The sequence below is a fragment of the Eschrichtius robustus genome, chromosome X, assembly GCF_028021215.1.
Source record: "Eschrichtius robustus isolate mEscRob2 chromosome X, mEscRob2.pri, whole genome shotgun sequence".
Lineage (NCBI taxonomy): Eukaryota > Metazoa > Chordata > Mammalia > Artiodactyla > Eschrichtiidae > Eschrichtius > Eschrichtius robustus.
Window position 1 is genome coordinate 94897967 of NC_090845.1, and position 27398 is coordinate 94925364.

Genomic DNA, 27398 nt, shown 5'->3' on the forward strand with positions numbered 1-27398 from the left:
ATCCACTCCATGTTTATGAAAGTTCATTAGCTGGAACAGTAAGAAGAAAAAAATGTCAGTGAAGGAAGTCATCCAATCCTGATAAGTTGACATGTAGAATAAAGTTGATGGTGTTATTTATTGCTAAGGTAGCCTGGTTAAGGGTTACATGTGTGTACAGTTGGAGGAGGGGCAGGCAAAACGGAATGTAGCTAAGTAAAGTGAAATAGAGCTGATGTATTCAGAGCTTACATTGCTAGAGGTGAGATCAGTTACCTACTTGCAGCTGAAATTTCAAACTTCTGCTTAGTGGGGACCTGAGTGGACAAATGGTGACTGATAGTTGGAAATATCAGCAGACATCTTAAATTTTATGCTCAAATGAATGAGCAATGAACCAGGAGAATAAGTCCAGTTGTTCTCAGCTGCTGGTAATTTTTACCTTTTTATTTAAAATCACAGCGCCTTTTTCAATGAATGCCTATGTGACTGTGGCTTATTACAATGAAACCAGCAACTACACTTCAACAGAGACATGTGAATGTGGTGTTTACGGATTAGCCTCACCGGTGGCTAATGCTATGGGGGTGGTGGGCATCCCTAAGAACAGTAACTACCAAGCTTGTGACTACAACACTGAGTTTACTAATACTAAGAAGCCCTGGATTGCACTGATAGAAAGAGGTAATTGTACATTTTCAGAAAAAATTCAAGCAGCAGGCAGAAGAAATGCTGATGCTGTTGTGATTTACAATGTTCCAGAGACTGGCAACCAGACGATACAGATGGCAAATTTCGGTAAGTAAGAACTGATTCCCAAAGAGGGTTAATGTCTTTGTTTATCTTAACGTGGTATTTCCATCTACAGTGACTCTAGGGTCTGGCAATGAGGTTGTAAAACACGTGTATTTTAAATTTTCTTGCCTGGCACTACTCTGAATTACTTTACTATTACTTGATATTGGCAATTAATTTGTTCCAAGGTCAAAAGCAATTCATGAAGTGGTTCCCGTTTTCTTTCACGATGTTCTTAGCTCTACTAGTTTTCTCAGTGTGTATTACATAATTGCTTTTTAATAAATGTGCATTTACCTGTAAACATTCAAGAAAACATAAATATTTTAATTTCATTCTTAATTTGTACTTTTCAGTTTGATTCAGGGTTGTATGTATTCAAGTGTGCAGTAACTGCAAAACTGATTCATTATTATGATTAAACAATAGCATATTGTAAGTGTGCAAAATGTTTACAGAAATGAGAATTCGACTCTGCTGTATGCATGTGAGATTTTAATGTCTGTGGGACTAATATATATAAAACTACTCTATAAGAAACATTATACATTGAAAACGGTAAGGCTGAAATTGGATACCTCTGTAATTCACACCAAAAGTAAAGATTTCCCTTAAAAATGTTTACTTATGACTTCTTAAGTAAATATAATTATCTAATTTATTAATTTTGTGAAGGAATTTACTTCTTAGAATTACTGTTTTTATTTTGTAAAAAATGCCACTTTCCAAATAAATGCTTTTAAACCAGTGAAGAAGTAGACTTCTGAAACAAGTTTTCTATACTGTAAGTGGGTAAAGGTTTTTTTGACCCCAGACTTGGCCAAAGGAGAAAAATGGTAATTTCAAACAGGGTAAGATCTGGTCGAACACAATACCAGGATAATTGGTATTCTCACCACCAAGTTTGGCCTCTGAGAAGATTAATGTAAATTAAATCAACCAGATTTCAGAACTGTAAGAAAAAAACAAATTTGTGTTAAGAGTAGTAGAGTGGAACATCCAGGCTGTGTACCTACAATATGGCAATTTAGTACTAATCTTTGAAAAACAAGCTGCTTGTTTCTCTGGGTATCAAAAACTAGGTAACATGGTCTTTAGCGGTACAAAATTATTGTAAATGTACAAAACTCTACTTGCTACCTTTTGTAACGTATCCTGGACATTTTGAGAACCCAGGCATTCACATTTTTTTCTTTTAAAGTTAAGAGCACTTCATAAACATTCTCTGCATGTTCCTATAATTTTACGAGTGACTTTTATTTTTGTAGAAATAAAATGAGGTGGCTTTCTGTTGAAAATTAGAAATTAAACCTTTTCTAAGGAACCTACTTGCTCTATGTTTCAACTTAGAGATTCTGAGTATTCTAGGTTTCCTTTTACATGCATAGCCACATTCTGCTGTTCGCTCCCCTGCTTTCTTTAGGATAATCTTCTTTTTTTTTTAATTGAAGTATAGTTGATTTACAATGTTGTGTTAGTCTCAGGTGTACAGCAAAGTGATTCAGTTATATATATATATATATGTTCTTTTTCAGATTATTTTCCCATATAGGTTATTATAAAATATTGAGTATAGTTCCCTGTGCTATACAATAGGCCCTTGTTGTTTGTGTTATATATAGTAGTGTGTATATGTTACCCCAAAATTCCTGATTTATTATTCCTCCCCACCTTTCTCCTTTGGTAAACATAAGTTTGTTTTCTATGTCTGTGAGTCTGTCTCTGTTTTATAAATCTTCTGCTTTTTTAAAAGTATAAACAGTATCAAACTAAATAGTAGTCAAGTTTTCCAAACTTGCTTTGCATCATGCAGTAAGGGGCAACTACTGGAAAGTAGGTGCCCAGCCACTGAATTTAAAAGACTGACCAAAACAGTAAATCTCTCCAAAAGGCATGCACAGTCATTTGAGTATATGTCTCTGAGCAGAATTTAAGAAACAAAGCAGTTACATTTATCATTGAATATATACTTCCAATATAATCAAGGATATGTGATCAAAACATTTTTTAAAACTACTGCATTGGGGCTTCCCTGGTGGCGCAGTGGTTGGGAGTCTGCCTGCCAATGCAGGGGACAGGGGTTCGAGCCCTGGTCTGGGAAGATCCCACATGCCACGGAGCAACTAAGCCCGTGAGCCACAACTACTGAGCCTGTGCGTCTGGAGCCTGTGCTCCACAACGGGAGAGGCCGCGACAGTGAGAGTACCCCGCACCGCGATGAAGAGTGGCCCCCGCTCACCGCAACTGGAGAAAGCCCTCGCACAGAAACGAAGACCCAACACAGCCAAAAATGGATAAATAAATAAATTAATTTAAAAAAAAAACTACGGCATTGCCCCTGTTTTAAAATAAGCAAATTTGAAAAGATAGCATAATCATAGTAATTGTAACAGTTAATATATATTGCCATTTAATATATGTCAGGCACTGTTTTAGGGTCTTTATTTAATGAATGTTGATCTTTAACATTGAATGATTTCAACCCCAAAGAATTAAAATTGTAAGTTTAGTGTTTTGCCATTATAAAACCTGTCAACTAGTGTGTCATTGGAGTTCTTCCTTCCTAGAAATTTCTCTTATATAAAAACTATTATATGATGCAGTTGACAAACATAGGGAAGGGAGTGTGGATACGAAAACTATGATCAGCCCCTAGACCATTAAAGATTGAGTCATTATTTTATAACATAAGCCAAAATTGTGTTTGTTTTTGCTGTTTTTCATTAGGGTTTTGTTTAGGCACAGAGGGTAGGGCAACAACTCGTCCTCCTCCTCCTACAAAAGCTCAAGGCTTTACCTTCTATCACATTATCTTTTTTTTTATTATTAGTTATCTATTTTATACATATTAGTGTATATATGTCAATCCCAATCTCCCAATTCATCCCACCACCACCACCCCCCGCCACTTTCCCCCCTTGGTGTCCATACGTTAGTTCTCTACATCGGTGTCTCAACTTCTGCCCTGCAAACCGGTTCATCTGTACCATTTTTCTAGGTTCCACATACATGCGTTAATATACGGTATTTGTTTTTCTCTTCCTGACTTACTTCACTCTGTATGACAGTCTCTAGATCCATCCACGTCTCTACAAATGACCCAATTTCGTTCCTTTTTATGGCTGAGTAATATTCCATTGTATATATGTACCACATCTTCTTTATCCATTCGTCTGTCAGTGGGCATTTAGGTTGCTTCCATGACCTGGCTATTGTAAGTAGAGCTGCAATGAACATTGTGGTACATGACTCTTTGAATTATGGCTTTCTCTGGGTATATGCCCAGTAGTGGGATTGCTGGGTCATATGGTAATTCTATTTTTAGTTTTTTAAGGAACCTCCATACTGTTCTCCATAGTGGCTGTGTCAATTTACATTCCCACCAACAGTGCAAGAGTGTTCCTATTTCTCCACACCCTCTCCAGCATTTGTTGTTTGTAGATTTTCTGATGATGCCCATTCTAACTGGTGTGAGGTGATACCTCATTGTAGTTTTGATTTGCAGTTCTCTAATAATTAGTGATGTTGAGCAGCTATTCATGTGCTTCTTGGCCAACTGTATGTCTTCTTTGGAGAAATGTCTATTTAGGTCTTCTGCCCATTTTTGGATTGGGTTGTTTGTTTTTTTAATATTGAGCTGCCTGAGCTGTTTATATATTTTGGAGATTAATCTTTGTCCATTGATTCGCTTGCAAATATTTTCTCACATTCTGAGGGTTGTCTTTTTGTCTTGTTTGTAGTTTCCTTTGCTTTGCAAAACCTTTGAAGTTTCATTAGGTCCCATTTGTTTATTTTTGTTTTTATTTCCATTACTCTAGGAGGTGGATCAAAAAAGATCTTGCTGTGATTTATGTCAAAGAGTGTTCTTCCTATGTTTTCTTCTAAGAGTTTTAAGATGTCCGGTCTTACATTTAGGTCTCTAATCCATTTTGAGTTTATTTTTGTGTATGGTGTTAAGGAGTGTTCTAATTTCATTCTTTTACATGTAGCTGTCCAGTTTTCCCAGCACCACTTATTGAAGAGGCTGTCTTTTCTCCATTGTATACCCTTGCCTCCTTTGTCATAGATTAGTTGACCCTAGGTGTGTGGGTTTATCTCTGGGCTTTCTATCCTGTTCCACTGATCTACATTTCTGTTTTTGTGCCAGTACCAATTTGTCTTGATTACTGTAGCTTTGTAGTATAGTGTGAAGTCAGGGAGTCTGATTCCTCCAGCTCCGTATTTTTCCCTCAAGACTGCTTTGGCTATTGGGGGTCTTTTGCGTTTCCATACAAATTTTAAGACTTTTTGTTCTAGTTCTGTAAAAAATGCCGGTGGTACTTTGATAGGGATTGCATTGAATGTGTAGACTGCTTTGGGTAGTATAGTCATTTTCACAATATTGATTCTTCCAATCCAAGAACATGGTATATCTCTCCATCCGTCTGTGACATCTTTGATTTATTTCATCAGTGTCTTATAGTTTTCTGAGTACAGGTCTTTTACCTCCTTAGGTAGGTTTATTCCTAGGTATTTTATTCTTTTTGTTGCAATGGTGAATGGGATTGTTTCCTTAATTTCTCTTTCTGGTCTTTCGTTGTTAGTGTATAGGAGGAATGCAAGAGATTTCTGTGCATTAATTTTGTATCCTGCAACTTTACCAAGTTCATTGATTAGCTCTAGTAGTTTTCTGGTGGCATCTTTAGGATTCTCTATATATAGTATCATGTCATCTGCAAACAGTGACAGTTTTACTTCTTCTTTTCCAATTTGTATTCCTTTTATTTCTTTTTCTTCTTTGATTGCCATGGCTAGGACTTCCAAAACTATGTTGAATTATAGTGGCGAGAGTAGACATCCTTGTCTTGTTCCTGATCTTAGAGGAAATGCTTTCAGTTTTTCACCACTGAGAATGATGTTTGCTGTGGGTTTGTTGTATATGGTCTTTATTATGTTGAGGTAGGTTCCCTCTATGCCCACTTTCTGGAGAGTTTTCATCATAAATGGGTGTTGAATTTGGTCAAAAGCTTTTTCTGCATCTATTGAAATGATCATATGGTTTTATTCTTCAAGTTGTTAATATAGTGTATCACATTGATTGATTTGCATATATTGAAGAATCCTTGCATCCCTGGGATAAATCCCACTTGATCATGGTGTATGATCCTTTTAATGTGCTGTTGGATTCTGTTTGCTAGTATTTTGTTGAGGATTTTTGCATCTATGTTCATCAGTGATATTGGTTTGTAATTTTCTTTTTTTGTAGTATCTTTGTCTGGTTTTGGTATCAGGGTGATGGTGGCCTCATAGAATGAGTTTGGGAGTGTTCCTTCCTCTGCAATTTTTCGGAAGAGTTTGAGAGGGGTGGGTGTTAGCTCTTCTCTAAATGTTTGATAGAATTCCCCTGTGAAGCCATCTGGTCCTGGACTTTTGTTTGTTGGAAGATTTTTAGTCACAGTTTCAATTTCATTACTTGTGATTGGTCTGTTCATATTTTCTGTTTCTTCCTGGGTCAGTCTTGGAAGGTTATACCTTTCTAAGACTTTGTCCATTTCTTCCAGGTTGTCCATTTTATTGGCATAGAGTTGCTTGTAGTAGTCTCTTAGGATGCTTTGTATTTCTGCGGTGTCTGTTGTAACTTCTCCTTTTTCATTTCTAATTTTATTGATTTGAGTCCTCTCCCTCTTTTTCTTGATGAGTCTGGCTAAAGGTTTATCAATTTTGTTTATCTTCTCAAAGAACCAGCTTTAGTTTTATTGATCTTTGCTATTGTTTTCTTTGTTTCTATTTCATTTATTTCTTCTCTGATCTTTATGATTTCTTTCCTTCTACTAACTTGGGGTTTTGTTTGTTCTTCTTTCTCTAGTTCCTTTAGGTGTAAGGTTAGATTGTTTACTTGAGATTTTTCTTGTTTCTTGAGGTAGGATTGTGTTGCTATTAACTTCCCTCTTAGAACTGCTTTTCCTGCATCCCATAGGTTTTGGATCATCATGTTTTCATTGTCATTTGTCTCTAGGTATTTTTTGATTTCCTCTTTGATTTCTTCAGTGATCTCTTGTTTATTTAGTAACGTATTGTTTACCCTCCATGTGTTTGTGTTTTTTACGTTTTTTTCCCTCTAATTGATTTCTAATCTCATAGCGTTGTGGTCGGAGAAGATGCTTGATATGATTTCAGTTTTCTTAAATTTACTGTGGCTTGGTTTGTGACCCAAGATGTGATCTATCCTGGAGAATGTTCTGTGTGCACTTGAGAAGAAAGTGTAATCTGCTGTTTTCGGGTGGAATATCCTATAAATATTAATTAAATCTATCTGGTCTGTTGTGTCATCTAAAGCTTGTTTTTCCTTATTAATTTTCTGTCTGGATGATCTGTCCATTGGTGAAAGTGGGGTGTTAAAGTCCCCTATTGTGTTACTGTCGATTTCCCCTTTTATGGCTGTTAACATTTGCCTTATGTATTGAGGTGCTCCTATGTTGGGTGCATAAATATTTACAATTGTTATATCTTCTTCTTGGATTGATCCCTTGATCATTATGTAGTGTCTGTCTTTGTCTCTTATAATAGTCTTTATTTTAAAGTCAATTTTGTCTGATATGAGAATTGCTACTCCAGCTTTCTTTTGATTTCCGTTTGCATGGAATATCTTTTTCCATCCCCTCATTTTCAGTCTGTATGTGTCCCTAGGTCTGAAGTGGGTCTCTTGTAGACAGCATATATATGGGTCTTGTTTTGGTATCCATTCAGCGAGCCTGTGTCTTTTGGTTGGAGCATTTAATCCATTCACGTTCAAGGTAATTATCGATATGTATGTTCCTATGACCATTTTCTTAATTGTTATGGGTTTGTTTTTGTAGGTCCTTTTCTTCTATAGTGTTTCCCACTTAGAGAAGTTCCTTTAGCATTTATTGTAGAGCTGGTTTGCGGATGCTGAATTCTCTTAGCTTTTGCTTGTCCGTAAACCTTTGGATTTCTCCGTCGAATCTGAATGAGATCCTTGCCGGGTAGAGTAATCTTTGTTGTAGGTTCTTCCCTTTCATCACTTTAAATATAAAATGCCACTCCTTTCTGGCTTGTAGAGTTTCTGCTGAGAAATCAGCTGTTAACCTTATGGGAGTTCTCCTGTATGTTATTTGTCGTTTTTCCCTTGTTGCTTTCAGTAATTTTTCTTTGACTTTAATTTTTGTCAGTTTGATTACTATGTGTCTCGGCGTGTTTCTCCTTGGGTTTATCCTGCCTGGGACTCTCTGTGCTTCCTGGACTTGGGTGGCTATTTCCTTTCCCATGTTAGGGAAGTTTTCGTCTGTAATCTCTTCAAATGTTTTCTCAGGTCCTTTCTCTCTCTCTTCTCCTTCTATAATGCAAATGTTGTTGCGTTTAATGTTGTCCCAGAGGTCTCTTAGGCTGTCTTCATTTCTTTTCATTCTTTTTTCTTTAGTCTGTTCCACAGCAGTGAATTCCACCATTCTGTCTTCCAGGTCACTTATCCGTTCTTCTGCCTCAGTTATTCTGCTATTGATTCCTTCTAGTGTAGTTTTCATTTCAGTTATTGTATTGTTCATCTCTGTTTGTTTGTTCTTAATTCTTCTAGGTGTTTGTTCTTTAATTCTTGTAGGTCTTTATTAAACATTTCTTGCATGTTCTCGATCTTTGCCTCCATTCTTTTTCCGAGGTCCTGGATCATCTTCACTATCATTATTCTGAATTCTTTTTCTGGAAGGTTGCCTATCTCCACTTCATTTAGTTGCTTTTCTGCGGTTTTATCTTGTTCCTTCATCTGGTACAAAGTCCTCTGCCTTTTCATTTTGTCTCTCGTTGTGTGAATGTGGTTTTCCTTCCACAGGCTGCAGAACTGTAGTTCTTCTTGCTTCTGCTATCTGCCCTCTGGTGGATGAGGCTATCTAAGAGGCTTGTGCAAGCTTCCTGATGGGAGGGACTGGTGGTGGGTAGAGCTGACTGTTGCTCTGGTGGGCAGAGCTCAGCAAAACTTTAATCCTCTTGTCTGCTGATGGGTGGGGCTGGGTTCCCTCCCTGTTGGTTGTTTGGCCTGAGGCGACCCAGCACTGGAGCCTACCTGGCTCTTTGGTGGGGCTAATTGTGGACTCTGGGAGGGCTCATGCCAAGGGGGTACTTCCCAGAACTTCTGCTGCCAGTGTCCTTGTCCCCAGAGTGAGCCACAGCCACCCCCATCCTCTGCAGGAGACCCTCCAACACTTGTAGGTAGGTTTGGTTCAGTCTCCTATGGGGTCACTGCTCCTTCCCCTGGGTCCCGATGCGCACACTACTTTGTGTGTGCCCTCCAAGAGTGGAGTCTCTGTTTCCCCCAGTCCTGTCAAAAAGTCTTGCAGTCAAATCCCGCTAGCCTTCAAAGTCTGATTCTCTAGGAATTCCTCCTCCCGTTGCCAGACCCCCAGGTTCGGAAGCCTGACATGGGGCTCAGGACCTTCACTCCAGTGGGTGCACTTCTGTGGTATAACTCCAGTTTGTGAGTCACCCACCCAGCAGTTATGGGACTTGATTTTATTGTGATTGCGCCCCTCCTACCATCTCACTGTGGCTTCTCCTTTGTCTTTGGCTGTGGGGTATCTTTTTTGGTGAGTTCCAGTGTCTTCCTGTCGATGATTGTTCAGCAGTTAGTTGTGGTTCCGGTGCTCTCGCAAGAGGGAGTGAGCGCATGTTCTTCTACTCCACCATCTTGAACCAATCTCTGAGTGTTCTGTCACCTTATCTTTTATCACCCCTAAAAACCACCTTTTCAGAAAACCACACTCTAGCCCCCTTCAGGGATGTGGACGCCCTTCACTTCCTTGGTTGCTGCTATCTCTTCATTCCTTCCATCGCATTTTCCATGCTAGGCCTTCCTAGCCTTTCCACAATGCTGTGCCTCTTTATGTCTTAATGTTGCCGATGCCCTCCAACCAAAGGCTCCTAGGAGCAGACCTGTAGTTGAAAAAGTTGGGTTTATTACTTACTGCAGCAAAGGGAGAATGCACACCACGGGAAACAATGGGGTATCTCAATAAGAGGGCTTAAGAAAGGATTTATAGGATTTGGGCTTGCTTCAGATGATTTGGGGGAGGGTTTAAGGAAGCATGCCATTGACCAGCCAGCCCAGTTTGCCTGAGACAGGGATTTCCTGGAACTTGGGACTTTCAGTGCTAAAGCCAGGAAATTCCTGGGAAAACCAGGCTGAGTAGGTCACTCTAGCTGGCTTTGTTCTGGATTTGGATACTGTCAGAAAGTAGGGGGTAATTCTGTGATTGGATTTCTAAATAAACCTTATTTGTAAGTGGGGAAGCCTAACCTGAAGCTACAGCTATAATTAGTAAAGAAGCAACAGTCACTCATGTTAGCCAGAATGGGAGATGTTTGGTCATTTTTGTGACTTGGATGTTGTTCATATTTTGACTGGGTTCAGACATGATTACGGAATGGTCTTGTTTTTGTCTTGATCTATCATGGCACAGAATGACCTCCTCTACTGTTGATGCTCTGTGAAATTATTTATGTTCAACAAGAAAACACCAAAGCCTGATTGGTAGTGCCAGGCCAGGTCCCAGATGTCAAGGGCTGCTTGCCCCTTTCTCAGCAACAGTATACTATGCCTATGTCTTTACTGCTGTGCAAATACATTATCTCCTCCCACTTTATGTATCAGTGCTTCCCCATCCCCTATAGCCTGCCTTCAAGGTCCTCAGCAAGCCTAAGGGATGCTTCTGCGCTCCTTGCTTCTCATGGTTTCATGATGTGGATACAGAATGTCTTTACTCCTGGGCCCAATCCATTCACAGCCCCCCTACTAGCAGTATCCCTTTTCTGAAGGGGACAACTTCAGTCTAAGAAGTGCTCCCACCGAGGAGGAATGGTGTCTAACCTAGTACTTGGAGGTAAACCTTTAATTCTAAGTTTCCCAGTTTGCAGTGTGTTTTGATTTGCATTTTGATGCAGTTGGAAATAGAAAGATATGCTTATGGTATCCTTAAGTAATTATGTACCTTCTTAACAACCCTTTCCAAATGCTCCAGAGTCGTCCATCCATCCAATTGTCCCAGATGTGCAAGAAAAGGCAGGACTCCTCAGTTATTAAAGCAGAAAATTCAGACTATGTTAAGTACTTGCTTGCTGACAGAACAGGTTTTGAAAGTTAAATATGCTATTAATAGGTTAATTGCCCTAAGAAAGGATTAGATTTTAATGTACTGTAGTTTATTTCAGCCAAATCAGTAATCGAAGAGGAATAAAATATTTCTTAACGTTTTTATCATTACGACTGTGTTCAGTGAAGTGTATTACAGGGTGAGGTCTGCAGCATTTCAGAATCCCCCAAACTCACCAATTCCCCAGCAATTAAGTACATGGAAAGGAAGGGTTTAATCAGAGTAGCAAACTCACATGTTTTAGAAAAAAATTTTTCTAGAACTGAGAAGGGAAATAAAAACATAATATATAAATGAAGTGAGAAGATAATAAAAACTTCAATAAGGCTTAGACTCCAATATATACATGAGTTTAATTCAAGAAAACTAATCAGTTCCACTTCAAATGAATCTCAGATCTGCCCAGCACCATCTCCAAGACTTCATCCTCAGACCTCTGCAATAACTTCCTAACTCATCTCCCTGCTTCTCTTGTCCCCCTCTAAGCCCACTACCCACACTGAAGCCAGAGTGGCTTTTTAGAATAAAACCAAACCACACCTTGTTTAAAACCCTTCAGTAGCTTCCCACTGCACTTTGAGTACATTCAGACTCCTTTCCATGTCCTCACCCAGCCATGAATCAACTGGCTCATGCCCACCACTCTGACCTCATCTCCTCTCACCTCCCTGCATGCCTCCTGCCCCCTACACTGAGCTCCAGCCACACTGGGCTCCTTTCAGTCCCTCAATCCCACTAAACCCTTCCCTGCCTTGAGCTTGAAAATACTTGAAACCGCCCTCTTCTTCACACTCCCACATCTCATTAAAGATCAAGTCCTGTTGATTCAATCTCCAAGCATTTCTGAAATCCATCCCTTTTCCCACCTCTGCTGCATCCATCCAAGCCCAGGCCAATATCCTGTCTCACCTGGACTATTGCAGTAACCTCCCAGCGGGTCTCCCTCTTATTCTCGTCCCTCTACAGAGTCTTGTCTTCCACCCAGCAGCCAGAGTGATCTCGTGGAAAATGGAATTCAGTCCCAATTAGAATAAAATCCAGGCTTCATGCCATGTCCTACAAAGCCCTGTGTGATGAGACCTGATTCCACAACCCTCTCTCCCACATGACTATGCCTCAGCCACTCTGGTCTTCTTTCTGTTTCTAAACCAAAAGAGCTAGCTTTTGCACTTGCTGTTCCCTCTACCGAAGTCATTTCTCTTTCATGTTTTCACGTAATGCTTCCTCCAAAAATATAGCCATGTCACTACTTTCTCGACATGGCAGCTGGAGCCATCCTCTAAAAATCGAGGTCAGATCACATTGCTCTTCTTCTCAAAACCCCCCAGTGACTTTTCATTGTTCTTCAAATAAAATCTAAACTTTGCCATGCCGAAAAGGACTTGCATCATCTGGCCTCTGCCTACCTTTCCAGCCTAACAGTGCCACCCCTGCCCTACCAATGCCTAACCACTCTGACCTTCAGATATTTTCTCCAACCCACGAAGCTTTTTCTGTGAGGGCCTTTGTGCTTGTTTTTCTCCCCATCACCATCATCACTACCACATGTAAGGTGGTTCTCCGAATCCCAGTTTAAATGTCTCTTCTTTGAAGAACTCTCCCCCTACTGCATTAATTCCAATCAAAACCTGGTGCTCATTTCTGCTGAAATCTCTTATAATGTGTAATGATTTTATTTGCTTATTTTCTTATAATAATAAGATGATTATTGTAATGATTTTCTTATAATGTGTAATGATTTTCTCATTTGCTTATTATCTGTCTTTCTGTCTTTCCCACTTGATTGTAGGTTCCAGGAGGGCAGAGACCATGTCATCCATTGTATAGTGCATAGTCTTCACTAGTTGTTAAATGAATGAAAGTTTAAGAAACCTGAAAGCAATTCCCTTTTATATATGAAAAGATAGACAAGTTTAAGTGAAGTTGATTAGGTGAATTTGGCAAACTATTGTACTTTAAAATTGTTTTTATTTTTACCTATACAAGTAATACTTTCTCCTTTAAAAAACAACACAAGATATAAAGTCCCCCTTGACTATTGCAGCCAATCTCAGGCTTCTCCCAAGAGATAACTATTGTTATTCATTCAGTAGGTAACCTTTCAGGCTTTTTCTATTAATTTTTACATATGTATACCTATAGAAACTACAAAGTCAACCTGTGTTTTATTTTTCACATTAATGAAGTTATCTGTAGCCTGCTTTTGTCACTCAATAGTAGGAATTGGAGTTATTTCCATATTAATAAATTTATATTTAGATCTAATCCATTTTTAACTACTGCATAATATTTCATAGTGTGAACACACTCATAACTTATTCAACCACTCCCCTACTAATGGACATTTGGGTTGTTTTCAACTCTGCTCTTTTACAGACAATACTTCAATGAACATAATTATTGCTGATACCTAAGGAAGTTAATGATATTGACCTTGCATCACTATTGATGTTGCTCTTGCATGTGACTGCCTTGTTGAACTCCTATTTCATTTTAATAGTTGGCTCTTGAATTTTCAGGATAAATGACCATTTTCTCTACAAAGCTTTACCTCATCTTTTATATTAATTGTACCTATTCATTCTTTCCAGTGGTCTTATTCTATTGTCTAGGGTTCTAATAGTGATAATATATACACTTTTGACGTGTTCCTGACTTTACTACCAAAATGCTCCCACTGTTCCACCATTAAATGTGTTGTTTGATACAAGTTTCTGGGAGATACTCCTTATCAAGTTTCAGGACTTCAGTAAGGCTTTTGAATCGCGTTATTCTTACTGGCAAGCTATAATATAAATACATATGTATATACATATACTTATGTATGTATATGTGTAGATAGATATAAGATACAGCTATAGTCACTACTGTAGGATATGATCCAAAGGGGAAATCCAATAGTTTACTGTCAGCTAAGGGGAAATAATAAAGTGATATACAGAAACAAGCTGAAACTAACACACCATTGTAAAGCAATTATACTCCAATAAAGATGTTAAAAAAAGAAAAAAGAAACAATAGGTAAAAGGGACAGTTTTGTTTTTCTTTCTTTTTTTTAGATATCATTTTATTGGTGCCCTTGATAAAAGGATTGAAAACATTTTTGTTGCTTATACATATGACTCCAAGTTGAGTGTCAAATTGTAAGACACAAACAAAATTTAAAATTATCTTGACAAACTAGAAAAACTGTTTATTAAAACAAGATGAAGTGCCACAGTGAATAGTAAAGAATAATAAATGTAGGGACAGATATAAAATAGAAAAACCTGTCAGGTTTATAAGCAAAATATTTGGCAGTCAATATTTTGCACCACAAGTTAAAGAGTGATACAGTTATTTTAAAACTAGTACGATCGTGAGATGTGCCAACAAGTATATAATATGTTAGGTCTGGAAAATACCCTGGCTATGCTTGGAATTCACAAAACCCTGAAAACATCATAACCCTTACTGTAACCTAGCTTACAATAACAAGATTTTAGTACCTCTCTCTCATACTCTCAAATAAATTCCCAAGTGTCTGTCTGTCTGTCTGTCTGTCTCTCCCCGCCCCCACATCCCACCATATAGGCACAGACATACATAACTGCATAAGAATTTATATTTTTATAAGGGAGTCAAAGATACAGTACCTCCGGATGCTGGTTTCCAGAAAAATACAAAATGAGTAAATTCACTATGAGCTCTTTAAAGTACATTAACTCCCTTTTCTCCATTTTAAAATCTAGGAATACTTTTTTAAAACCAAGGAATATTTTGTAAGTCTAAACATGGCCTTTTTGTTCATTGATATATATTCTCTACTTACCTCTTGTCCTCTTCCTTCTAAACTTTTAATCTTTTATTTATTATATTATGATTTGCTGCCAGGACATTGATTGCCCCCCAAATTATTGATAATTACTTGGAAAGAATGTGCACACGGATGTGTGTGTGTGTGTGTGTAAATACAGACAGAGAAATGCCTGGATAGGATTGCATAAAATAGAATAGTTCCTCTTAAGTACCCTCTCCCTCTATTTTCAACAATCCTTGGTTCCTAAGTTCTCTTACCCCAGCTACCCCTCTTCCATCACTCAGGCTTACCTTCCCTAGACAGCAAGGACTTCATGTAAATAAATTATATCTGTTTCCATCTAAACTCGTAAGTCTTGCGTCCTACACATTTAGGTAATTGTTAGATATGCAGGAGCTACTTTGTTAAAGTATCCCAGGGGAAACTTTATTTGTTGTACTTGGAAACAACGTGACTTAGACAAACAAACCCAATTTCTAACTGATGATAATTTCAGGACCTTTGAAAGAACTGTGGAACAATAAATTGGGGGAAATCGTATTTCAAAGCATCCCTTATCACATCATATAAGCAATAACCTACTCCACCTAACGTTTTAGATTTTTAGATGTATATCATATTTGTATCTAAATTTATAATAATATATATTATCATGTGATCTTTTTAAAAAATTACTTACTTACTTACTTACTTACTTATTTATTTATTTATTTATTTATTTATTTATTTATTTATTTATTTATGGCTGCGTTGGGTCTTTGTTGCTATGCGTGGGCTTTCTCTAGTTGCAATGAGCGGGGCCACTCTTCATTGCAGTGCGCGAGCCTCTCATTGCGGTGGCTTCTCTTGTTGCACAGCATGGGCTCTAGAGCGCAGGCTCAGTAGTTGTGGTGCACGGGCTTAGTGGCTCTGTGGCATGTGAGATCTTCCTGGACCAGGGCTCAAACCAGTGTCCCCTGCATTGGCAGGCAGATTCTTTTTTTTTTTTTTTAATAGATATTTATTGGAGTATAATTGCTTTACAATACTGTGTTAGTTTCTGTTGTACACCAAAGTGAATCAGCCATATGCATACATATGTCCCCATATCCCCTCTCTCTTGAGCCTCCCTCCCATCCTCCCTATCCCACCCCTCTAGGTCATCGCAAAGCACCGAGCTGATCTCCCTGTGCTATGCGGCTGCTTCCCATTAGCTATTTATTTAACATTTGGTAGTGTATATATGTCCATGCCACTCTCTCACTTCGTCCCAGCTTACCCTTCCCCCACCCCTTGTCCTCAAGTCCATTCTCTATGTCTGTGTCTTTATTCCTGCCCTGCAACTAGGTTCATCAGTACCATTTTTTTTAGGTTCCGTATATATGTGTTAGCATACGGTATTTGTTTTCTCCTTCTGACTTACTTCACTCTGTATGACAGACTCTAGGTCCATCCACCTCACTACAAATAACTCAATTTCGTTTCTTTTTATGGCTGAGTAATATTCCATTGTATATATGTGCCACATCTTCTTTATCCATTCATCTGTCGATGGACATTTATGTTGGTTCCATGTCCTGGCTATTGTAAATAGTGCTGCAATGAACATTGTGGTACATGACTCTTTTTGAATTATGGTTTTCTCAGGGTATATGCCCAGTAGTGGGATTGCTGGGTCGTATGTTAGTTCTATTTTTAGTTTCTTAAGGAACCTCCATACTGTTTTCCATAGTGACTGTATCAGTTTACATTCCCACCAACAGTGCAGGAGGGTTCCCTTTTCACCACACCCTTTCCAGCATTTATTGTTTCTAGATTTTTTCATAATGGCCATTCCAACCGGCATGAGGTGATACCTCATTGTAGTTTTGATTTGCATTTCTCTAATAATTAGTGATGTTGGGCATCTTTCATGTGCCTCTTAGCCATCTGTATGTCTTCCTTGGTGAAATGTCTATTTAGGTCTTCCGCCCATTTTTTTAATTGGACTGTTTGTCTTTTGATATTGAGCTCCATGAGCTGTTTGTATATTTTGGAGATTAATCCTTTGTCCGTTGTTTCATTTGCAAATATTTTCTCCCATTCTGAGGGTTGTCTTTCGTCTTGTTTATGGTTTCCATTGTGGTGCAAAAGCTTTTAAGTTTAATTAAGTCCCATTTGTTTATTTTTGTTTTTATTTCCATTACTCTAGGAGGTGGGTCAAAAAAGATCTTGCTGTGGTCTATGTCAAAGAGTGTTTTTCCTTTGTTTTCCTCTAAGAGTTTTATAGTGTGTGGTCTTAACCAGATTCTTAACCACCAAGGAAGTCCTATGTGATCTTCTTTATCATGCAATGATAGTGATACCACGTGGTTAAATAAATTAGTCTCTAGCAATAATCAATACATTGGCACCTCCTCGGTGGAAAGTACAAATAGAAGGAAATGAAAATTTGCTTAATAATTTACTTGCTTTCAATTTCTATTTTAAATGACTGTCTCCGTATCATTATTCCTAATATCTGGAGCTCTTTCTTTTCTTTCAGCATTGCACCTAATTCCTATTAAAATATGTTTTTCTTTGCTCTTTATGAAGGCAATTGTTAACAATAAATATTCTATTAGCTGTGTGCTGCACATTCTTCTAAATGTGATTAATCACTTCAACAATCCATGAGGTACAAAGTGTTAGTATCCCCATTTTATATATATATGGAAACTGAGGCATAGAAACGTTGGTTAACTTCCCCTCATGGTCATACAGCTAGTAGATTGCAAAACTAGGGTTTGAACTTTATACCTCTATACCCTGACTCCAGAATCCGTGTTTTTAATCAGTACACAATACTATAATACCTTTCTGGTGAGCATATACTATGCAAGGCACCATACAAAAATGGTACCAAAACACGATCATTGCCCTCAAGAAGGAAAATGTAGTAGGGAGAACCGATATTTATACAACTAGTAGAAGGCAGAATATAAAAAGCACTATTAATAGAAGTGTTAAGATTATTGGAGCTGAAGAGGTTAAGAAATTATGAGGTCATAGTGTTGGGAAGGTCATCAACGTGGATGTTAAAGTTATAGATGATTATAACAGAGAACTGAAAGATCAGTAGTGGGAGTATAAAAGGGAGAGCTACAGAGTAGGCAATCAGAAAGTGGAGTATTTCTGTTACGATTTCAGAAGTTGAGCAGATCAGGATGATAATAATGTCCAGAGTCTGGTCATGGCAGTGGGGTGACTACACTGGAATAGAGACAAAGGTCCCTGAAGTTGAATCACAATGAGGTCAGAGTGTTGGATGATGGAAGAACTTAGGGTGGAGAGAATGCCTGTGATCCAAATGACAGAGTCTTCATATATGTGGTGGAATGACTGGGAGGCTGGTCCATGACCAAAAACAGGGAGGGAAGGAATAGAAGGTGGTAAAACCAAGTGCCATGAGTCTCTTGACCGCCATGAGTCTCCAAAAAATGGGTTTTACTCATGACGGTGGGGGAAAAGTAGTCTGGCGACAACCACTTGGGAGTGAGGAGACCACTTATAGCCCTGAAGTATGTAGGATACAGAAGGATGAGCTGCCTCTACTAAAAGTAACTGAAGGAGAAGTGGTGTCCTCAGGGGTAAGATGGGTCAGGGACCATAAGGAAATATCATAAGCTTTAGTGTAACCCTCAGTGAAGAGGAAATGAGGGAAATTTACCAGTTAGGCATGTGTCATGTAACCAGAGATCTAGAAGACACAGTAGAAACTCGGGGGAAAGAGCAGTGGAAGAAGAAAGTAATGAACAGTACAGAGAGGGGAGCACAGAAATGAAGATTAAACATATTAGCTTCCATTTGGGGCAATAACTAAGGATGACATGAATGTGAGAGCAGGAAGCATTAGTGTGAAGGTAAAAGTGTCTCAGACAAATAGAGGACTTGGGTTACCAGCGTAGAAGGCTTGCAGTCTATATAAAACATAAGAGAATTATTCACAAGAGAGCAGGCACTCTTGAAGGAGTTGAGAAGGGCAGAGCTGAATAGGGTAGAGATGAAAATATGAAAGAATTTAGATAAGTGGGGTCCTAGAGCTGTGGCTGTAGATTACAAGAGTGAAAGAGGGGCATGTTAATGTTTGGGCAGGGAGGGGGAGTACACTGAAGGTAATAGGTGCTGAATGACCCAAAAGTAAAACTAACCATACTTAAGGTTCCAAATGGAACTTCTTTAAAGTCTTAAGTCAGGTGCAAGTTGGGGCTTGAGGTAAGTGTTACATAGGTATCTGGAGGATATTTCATGAAAGTATGAAATCCTTATAAAGAATGAGCTCATGACAAAATTCTTTGGGGCCATTTTAATAAATCAAACGTTCTGGGAAATGATCTGTTTGTTATGACTGATGCTTTTAGTAAAAACTGGTAGAAACCTAGTCAAGGCCTTAGGATTTCAAAATTGCAATGATTAAATGTCTGTATGCCCCCCATTCCAGAATTGAATTAAATCCAATCTACGTTTACTTGTGTATATTTTTAGCTTTTAAATGGAAATGTAAATTGAGTTCTTCTCAAGCAGTCAATTCAGGCTGAGGAGTCAATTCAGTTCTTCTCAAGCAGTCAATTCAGGCTGAGGAGGAGGAGTGTAGAATCAGTCACATAGGAGGTCTGACATAATTTTACCTCTAAAAAATGCCTACATGGACCAAATAACCATTTGTCAAATTAATTTTTCCACTGATTATTTTTATTAACCTCATACAGGATATAACCAGCATCTAAATGCTCAGTAACTTGTGTATGGTAAAGTCAGCTGCAGTTGGAGGCCACAGTGATTAATTCTGAGAAGTTTAGTACCATTCCGACCATACAGGCAAATGTTCTTCGAAAATTAGTCTTGTAAAAAAGCCAGGATATGCAAAAAGGCCATATTTACCAAAGGGCTTTGAGGAGAATTCTTGGAACAGAAGTCAGATGGAGAGAGGGGTAAGTTGTATTTCGGCTGAAGGAAGATGTGTGGTTTCTCTGACCATTTCACAAAGAACACATCCTTTCTCCCCTGAAAACTGTAGCCCTTTGGCTGAACAAGGAAAGCTTAAAGAAGGCCTAAAGAGAAATACTAGGGCTCTAACCTGATGCATATTATCACATGACATCTCCCTCACCTGGGATACAGGGGTGAGGTTAAACAATAGGGCATAAAACCCTTGGGTGCTATTTGTTCTTGTTTACATACCCATAGCCTGGGCCTAGGGATAGCTCTGCAGTGACTAAGAGGTAAGCTCCTAGGGAGAGCAAGCTCTGGCTGACAACTGGGTTTTCTAACATGGGAATAGAAGAAGACATAAAAATGTGGGGTTTTTTTTTCATCTAAAGATCAAGGATTTACTTATTCATTCAACAAATATTTGCTGAGGGCCAACTATTTGTCCTGTCTTCCCAAGTTTTACATTTCATAGCTCTCTCTCAGCCTTCAAGAATACAACAGGCATTCTATGAGAAGCAGTGGCATGTCGTAGTGATTTAGGGCATGGGCTTTGTAGGGAGACAGATCTGGATTTGAATACCATATCTACTATTTGTTTACTAGCTGTGTGATCTTGAATAGGTTATTTAACTTCTCTGAATTCCAGTCTTCTCATCTTAGTCATCTCATCTGTAAAATGGGAATACTATAGTACTACCTTATAGAGTGGTTGTGAGGATTGAATAAGATAACACATGTAAAGAAAACACTTACCATGGTGCTTATTCTGTTGCAGACACTCAGAAAATGGTAGTAGTAGGATGAGGATGACGAAGTAATTCCACTTCTTGATTTATTACCTCTCTTTGCCTATTCAATTTTTTCTCACTTTAACATCTTGGGCAAAGTTTATGTCCTGTTAGAAGCCTTTCTTGACTAACAATTTACCCTGATCTCTCGTTACTTGGTACCTATTCGACACTAATAAACATAGTTTAGGTCATGTTAATTTGCTTTTTTGCCCATTTTTATGTATTCTTATGTATTCATTTTTGTCTTTCCTGGATTCCCAATTAACATAGAGCAAAAAAAAAAAAACACAGAGCAATAGATTCATAGACTAAACATAAAATAATATAAATCTTCCATGTACTTCAGGAGTCCCTTCAACTAAAACCCTGTCTGGTAGCCATTCATTTACTGCTTGAGCACTTTCAGTGATGGAGAACTCATCTCACAAGGCCATTCAGTTCATTGCTGGAGAGCTTAAGTTTTTAGAAAGTTATCTTTCAAACCACACCAAAAATGTGCCTCTCTCTAACTTTCATACATTGTTCCTTGTTGTGCCCTCTTGAACAATATAGGACATTAGACAACTAAGTGAAGTTGTCTTCTATTTACTTTATATCATTCCATTCAATTCTCGGTCAGTGGTATTGACTTTTTGGCTTTCTTACTAGTGGTAGATTTTGAATTTCAATGTTCCTTACCACTAAAATCTTTTTTTATTCTGTTGATGGGGAGGGGGCATTCCCTTTGCTTTTTGAGAATAACTTCACTTTTTGTGTCTTGGAGAAGGAATTGGGAGCCAATCACCTTTGTGATGTGCTGTGTTTGGTCTGGCAATATCTTCCTCCCTATGACATATTCTCTGAAATTTTGTCCATCAGTGAAGCAGCATTCCTTTGGGTTTTAAAAGCTATAAGGTCTTTGAGTCCCTGTTTGAAAGACATATGGTCCTGGGAATGGTGATATCTTAACCTTAACAACTGATACCATAGCAAGGATTAATTCATTGATAGTGACTTGAGTGCAAAATTGCAGATAGGCTGAAGTGTGACCTGGAAGCAGTACTAGACTGTTGGAGATCCAGGGATCTTGTTTCGTTCATCTCAGTATACATAACACTTAGCTCAGTGACTGACTAACACTAGGCCCTCGCTAATGAATGAATGAATGAATGTGGCTGAAAAGGGAAGTATATGCTCTCCCAAACAAATAATACCTACTTCACAATTCTATCTACAGCCAACGGAGTGTGGTAACACCAGAAATGTTGGGGTTCCTCAACTTAATGACAGCCTTGCTGGCTATTAACATGTTCTTTTTATCTCCATCGCCTCTCCCTGAAGCTAGTTGGCGTGTCACCTTCAGCTGGCAGTCGGGGACATGACTTCTTTGTTAGGCTGCTTCTATGTAAAGGTCCAGCAATAGGAACTGCCTAGATTACCACCAGCGATTCATACACCTACACAGAGTGCTTACACCCACACGGGGTCATAGAGTGAAGGATCCAGATTCCAGTTCAGGTCTTGTTTCACTGCACAATATCGTGGAATTAAAATCACTCTTTCACTTCTTTATATAAGTTATTGTAGATGTAGTGATCTGCATCATACTATGTGAATTTGGGTAGAGTGTAAGAAAAACCTCATTAATTCTCACCAGTGTTTAATCTAAGTTAAAAATGTAAGGTTGGCATTTAGACAAGTGGGGAGATGATTAACTGCCTTCAGAGAATAGAAACTCTTATTATGCAGTACATAAAAGCAACTATTTTCCTGCAAATAATCTTTGCCTATTCATTAAAGGATCTCCAGCAGTGCTTCTCTTTGGCATGATTTTAGTACCAATTCATTTGTGTTATTGTATTACTTGAAAATAATAAAGCTGCATTTTGCATTTTGTTAAAATTTTAAGAGGAAGGCTTGTGTGACAGGAGATCACTGAATTCTGGAAGGGCATTTGAAAGAATATTTTTCAGACATATACAGTAATGTAATCAAAGCTAATGAAATATAGAAACTGCTTCAAAGAACAATGAAAATGACGAATTAATAGTCTAATTGCTTTTATGTAAATGATGCTTTCTAAGGCACTAGAAAAATTGGTTTTCTTGTACAAGGTAACTGTTCCCAGTGCAGAACTAATATACACCATAAACTTCCTTTCATCATAGAATAAGTCCTAGCCCTTCTCCAAAATAATGAAATATTACTATATTCTATAATTCCAATTATAGAGCTTGCCAGCTTCAAGCAAGTCTGATTTAGTAAAGTTTTACTCTACTTGCAAAATAATTTCATAATGAAAGTAAAGTTCTATTTTCTTTATTCTGCATGCTTGGACTGTACTTCTGGCAATGAAAAAAGTTAAACCTAAAAGAATATCCACATTGTTCATTTGTGAAAATTGTTTAAACTATTGGATGTCCTATTAATACGTCTCTGAAAAAAATTGATGTCCACAGCCCATTAATCCTCACTCTGTGAACACTTAAAGTGTTAGTAAAGTGGTAAATACAAGATGTGTCTCCTTCAAGCAGTAATACCTTACAAATCTGGTCCTTTAGGCTTCCATTTAATGGACCTGTGCTCTTAACCTGTAATTACATTTTAAAAACATGCAGTTGTGGTGTTTTGTGGGTTTTTTTTCTGACATTTATTTGGGACATTTTTTATGCTATAACTTCGTATGGGAATATTTCCATTTCCTTACAGTAAGATCTTGGAGATAGTATATATTTTTAAAATATCTTCTCATATCACATACCCTATTTGCACTTTAGAGAAAGAAAATATTACTCAGAGTAGAAGGGTAATTCAAGGCTTCTTTGCCTTCAGCCGAACAAAAGGGCAAGAACAAAAAAACGAACAAAACCCCTATTGTCCTAATTTACCTTCAGATAAATTTAATTACTGCATAGATCATAGTATTCTGATTTCTGAAAGGCTAAACAGTAAAGTACCATGTTCTACTGAAATATGGAAAAATAGATAATCTAAATTCCTTTCATATGTTTGTTTTCCTGTCCTTGAGTCAGTTTCACCCTTGTCTTTGACATACCACTAACATTCATAACAAAAGGAAAGCAGGGAAGACTAATATATACCACAAGACAAATCTCTAGTGCTCCAATCATTACTTTTGCACCTGTTGTTATTTTATTTTGTTAATGGTGTAAGCAATTGCATAAAACTCAGAGAACAGTAATTTCATTGAAGGCATTGACTTAAATGAGTCCAGAAGAATTTTCAGTTTGATAAAAATGAAAACCTTTTTGACTCCCAGGGATATGAATGCTGATCTTGGCGCCTTAGGGAGAAATTCATAAAGAAAATAGCCAGCTATATTCTGGCCAGTTCTATTTTTTGAGCGCCAGTTGGCACTGGGAAGAGTACAAACAATAGTCTCTAGATTTTGTCTAGTTTCATGATTTGCTTCTTCTGAAGCTATAAGCAGGAACATGTGGTCAAGTAAAATGTGGCTATGTGTACAATTTATACAGCCGAACTGTGTACACCCCCGTTTGACTGTAAGGAAGTTGTGGGGAAGATACTTGCTGGATGGTCCATGTATTGTTAGGAACCGGGCCGCACAGCAGGAAGCGAGAGGCGGGCGAGCGAGGGAAGCTTCATCTGCCGTTCCCCATCCCTCCCCATTGCTCGCATTAACGCCTGAAGCACCCACCCCTGTCCGGTCCATGGAAAAATTGTCTTCCATGAAACCGGTCCATCGTGCCAAAAAGGTTGGGGACCGCTGCCATAGAGGATGTTAAGAAAATATTTTGATCCAACAAAAATATAAAAATAATTTTTGCTGAAGAAAACACTGAACCTAAATCCCCATTCTTCTCCATAAGCAAAACACCCTCTTAATTTATAGGAACACCTGCTGATTCATAGGATTTGGTCTCAGACAAAACCTTTGGGATAGGGGCAGGGCAGGAGGTAGGTAGAAATGCATCTTTGCAAACCCTGCAAAAATCTTGAATTAAAATCCACCTCTTCACAGATATCCTCTTGTGGCAGAATGATTTAGTTGGTTTGTATAATAATGTAATAATTACATAAAATATAATAATGATAGAGTTATTTAGTTAGTTTACATATTTATGCAGTGAATACCTGACAATAAGATTATCTTGCTTCGTAAAACACAGGGGAATTCTCAGGTGCATAACAAAGTTTTCGCTTCTTTGGGTCTAGATAGCATTTTATTTTATTTTATTTATTTATTTTTGGCTACGTTGGGTCTTCCTTGTGGTGCGTGGGCTTCTCATTGTGGTGGCTTTTCTTGTTGCAGAGCATGGCCTCTAGGCGCGTGGGCTTCAGTAGTTGTGGCACATGGGCTCAGTAGTTGTGGCTCGAATACTCTAGAGAGCGGGCTCAGTAGTTGTGGCGCACGGGCTTAGTTGCTCTGCGGCATGTGGGATCTTCCCGGACCCGGGCTCAAACCCGTGTCCCCTGCATTGGCAGGCGGATTCCCAACCACTGTGCCACCAGGGAAGCCCTAGATAACATTTTAAATCTTCCTTTTGAAACCAGCTAAGTGAGCCAGACTTATCCGTGCCAGAAAGACTCATGAATCTGTATTTAGGGTTTATTCATTGCATGTGATCATTACAGGGGAATTCCTTTTCTCAACCCACTGTACAACCTGATGACACAGCATTTTCAATTCCAATCTTATAAAAGAAAGGCCCAGCAGAGGGCACGTTGAGCATTTTTATGACTAAACACCTTGGTACTTGTCTCAAGGATATTTAAACAGTAACATGCTATATTGGCATCTGAAGTAAAATTTCCAATGTCTCTGACATCATATGGCAACTCTTTCAATTAAGAGAACACCAAGATACTCAGTCAAGTTCAGCCAAATAGATTTAAATAAAACAAAAATCAATCTGATTACTTTAACACCAGGCACCTTGAAGATGTGAATAAATTCCCAGAATGAATAAAACCAGTGAGTTCATAGATCCTCTTTAGTGGTTACATGCTTATGGGAGTAAGGTGATATACAGAATATAAATATGCTAAGTTATGCCACTAATTTAATTACCTGCATGCAGCTAGTCCACTGGCAGTGTTTAAATCTCAGGCTAACTTTCTCTGATCACTCAAACTACTTCAGAGTCACCTCTTATGGGTCTGAAGGGAACACCTGCATAAAACATAAGATGAAAATGTGCTGAAAAATGCATTTCAAAGCCAACTCCAAGTATCTTTGATAATCTGCTCTTTTGTATTATCTACATCACTGCTTCCCATCTACTAGTATCTATAACTGAGATCTGACTCCTTTCTTAGGGGACTAATAAACAGTGACCCTGAGAAAACTACACCTTCAGTATAATAATTCTGGTGTGTACCTAGCTTTAGGTGGAAGATGAAATTCAACTCAAAAAATTAAAAAGTTGATTTCAGTATTTGAAGGAGAAAGCCAGGAAGGCAAGAATATTGTTTACATTTTAAGAATATAATTCTTCTAATAAGAGAAAGATCATCAGAGCTTTGGTAAATGACTCCTACTTTAAGCATGAATGCCCTCTATTCCTAAATACTTGACAAACTGCAATGAACTAGAAAGTTGCTTATTGCAAGACATCAGTTCCCTTACATTTTTCTCCACCTTTTTTCTGCCTACACATCTAAAATGTTACTCAACTCAGCTGTTTATTTTCCCATCACAGCATTTAAACTCTTGCTCTTCCCCCCTTTCTATTTTAATAACCCTTTGCCACAGTTAGCATCATATATGTTTACATGATACCAAAATAAATAAAAGACACTAGTTGAACAAGGCAACTGAATGTTCCACTTTTAAACAATTGTTTTGGTATTATGTAGGTAAGACTGACTCTTGAATATGTCCTAATATCTATTCATCTGTATCTATGTCCTCTTCCAAAATTACTTTATGCACTTGAAACAATTCTTCCTATTTGCAAGTGCCAGCCCTGTCTTCTTCCATCATTATATTTAATAATTGAAATGGTTAAAAATTTAGTTTCTGTAGCCTACGTAATTCAAGGGGATTTCAATTAGTCCCTTGGTTAAATCCAATACAAAAAATAAGACATTTATGGATAAAATAGAATCCATCTAAAGAGGGGGTTCTTAGGCTGGGGTCCTCGGAAATGCACAGATAGGTCATACAAGGTCTTTATGCAGCTGAAGTATTCTTTTTTATTTGCTTATTTATTTGCTTATTTTTTATTTTTGGCTGCGTTGGGTCTTTGTGGCTGTGCGTGGGCTTCCTCTAGTTGCGGCGAGCGGGGGCTACTCTTGTTTGCGGGTGCGTGGGCTTCTCATTGCAGTGGCTTCTCTTGTTGTGGAGCACGGGCTCTAGGCGCATGGGCTTCAGTAGTTGTGGCTCGAGGGCTCTAGAGTGCAGGCTCAGTAGTTGTGGCGTATGGGCTTAGTTGCTCTGTGGCATGTGGGATCTTCCTGGGCCAGGGCTCGAACCTGTGTCACCTGCATTGGCAGGTGGATTCTTTTTTATTTATTTATTTATTTATTTATTTATTTATTTATTTATTTATTTATTTATTTCTGGCTGTGTTGGGTCTTCGTTGCTGCACGCGGGCTTTCTCTAGTTGCGGCGAGCGGGGGCCACTCTTCATCGCGGTGCGTGGGCCTCTCACTATCGCGTCCTCTCTTGTTGCAGAGCACAGGCTCCAGACGCGCAGGCTCAGTAGTCGTGGCTCACGGGCCTAGTTGCTCCGCGCCATGCGGGATCCTCCCAGACCAGGGCTCGAACCCGTGTCCCCTGCATTGGCAGGCAGATTCTCAACCACTGCGCCACCAGGGAAGCCCTGGCAGGTGGATTCGTAACCACTGTGCCACCAGGGAAGTCCCAGCAGGTGGATTCTTAACCACTGCACCACCAGGGGAGTCGTTATGCAATTTTATTACATGTTTAGGTTCATGTGATCACCACCACAGTCAAGATTCAGAACAGTTCCATCACCACATTGTTCCCTCATGTGGGCCTTT

General features: G+C 38.6%; 1 protein-coding gene across 1 annotated transcript in view; it reads left to right on the forward strand.

Moving 5' to 3' along the window:
* Positions 1-371: 371 nt before the first annotated feature.
* The window catches only part of RNF128 (ring finger protein 128), a 100174-nt gene continuing 73147 nt past the window's right edge, over positions 372-27398 (forward strand). Inside the window, exon 1 of the mRNA XM_068533298.1 lies at positions 372-777. Coding sequence (XP_068389399.1) covers positions 372-777 — 406 coding nt within the window. The remainder of the gene's footprint in view (positions 778-27398) is intronic.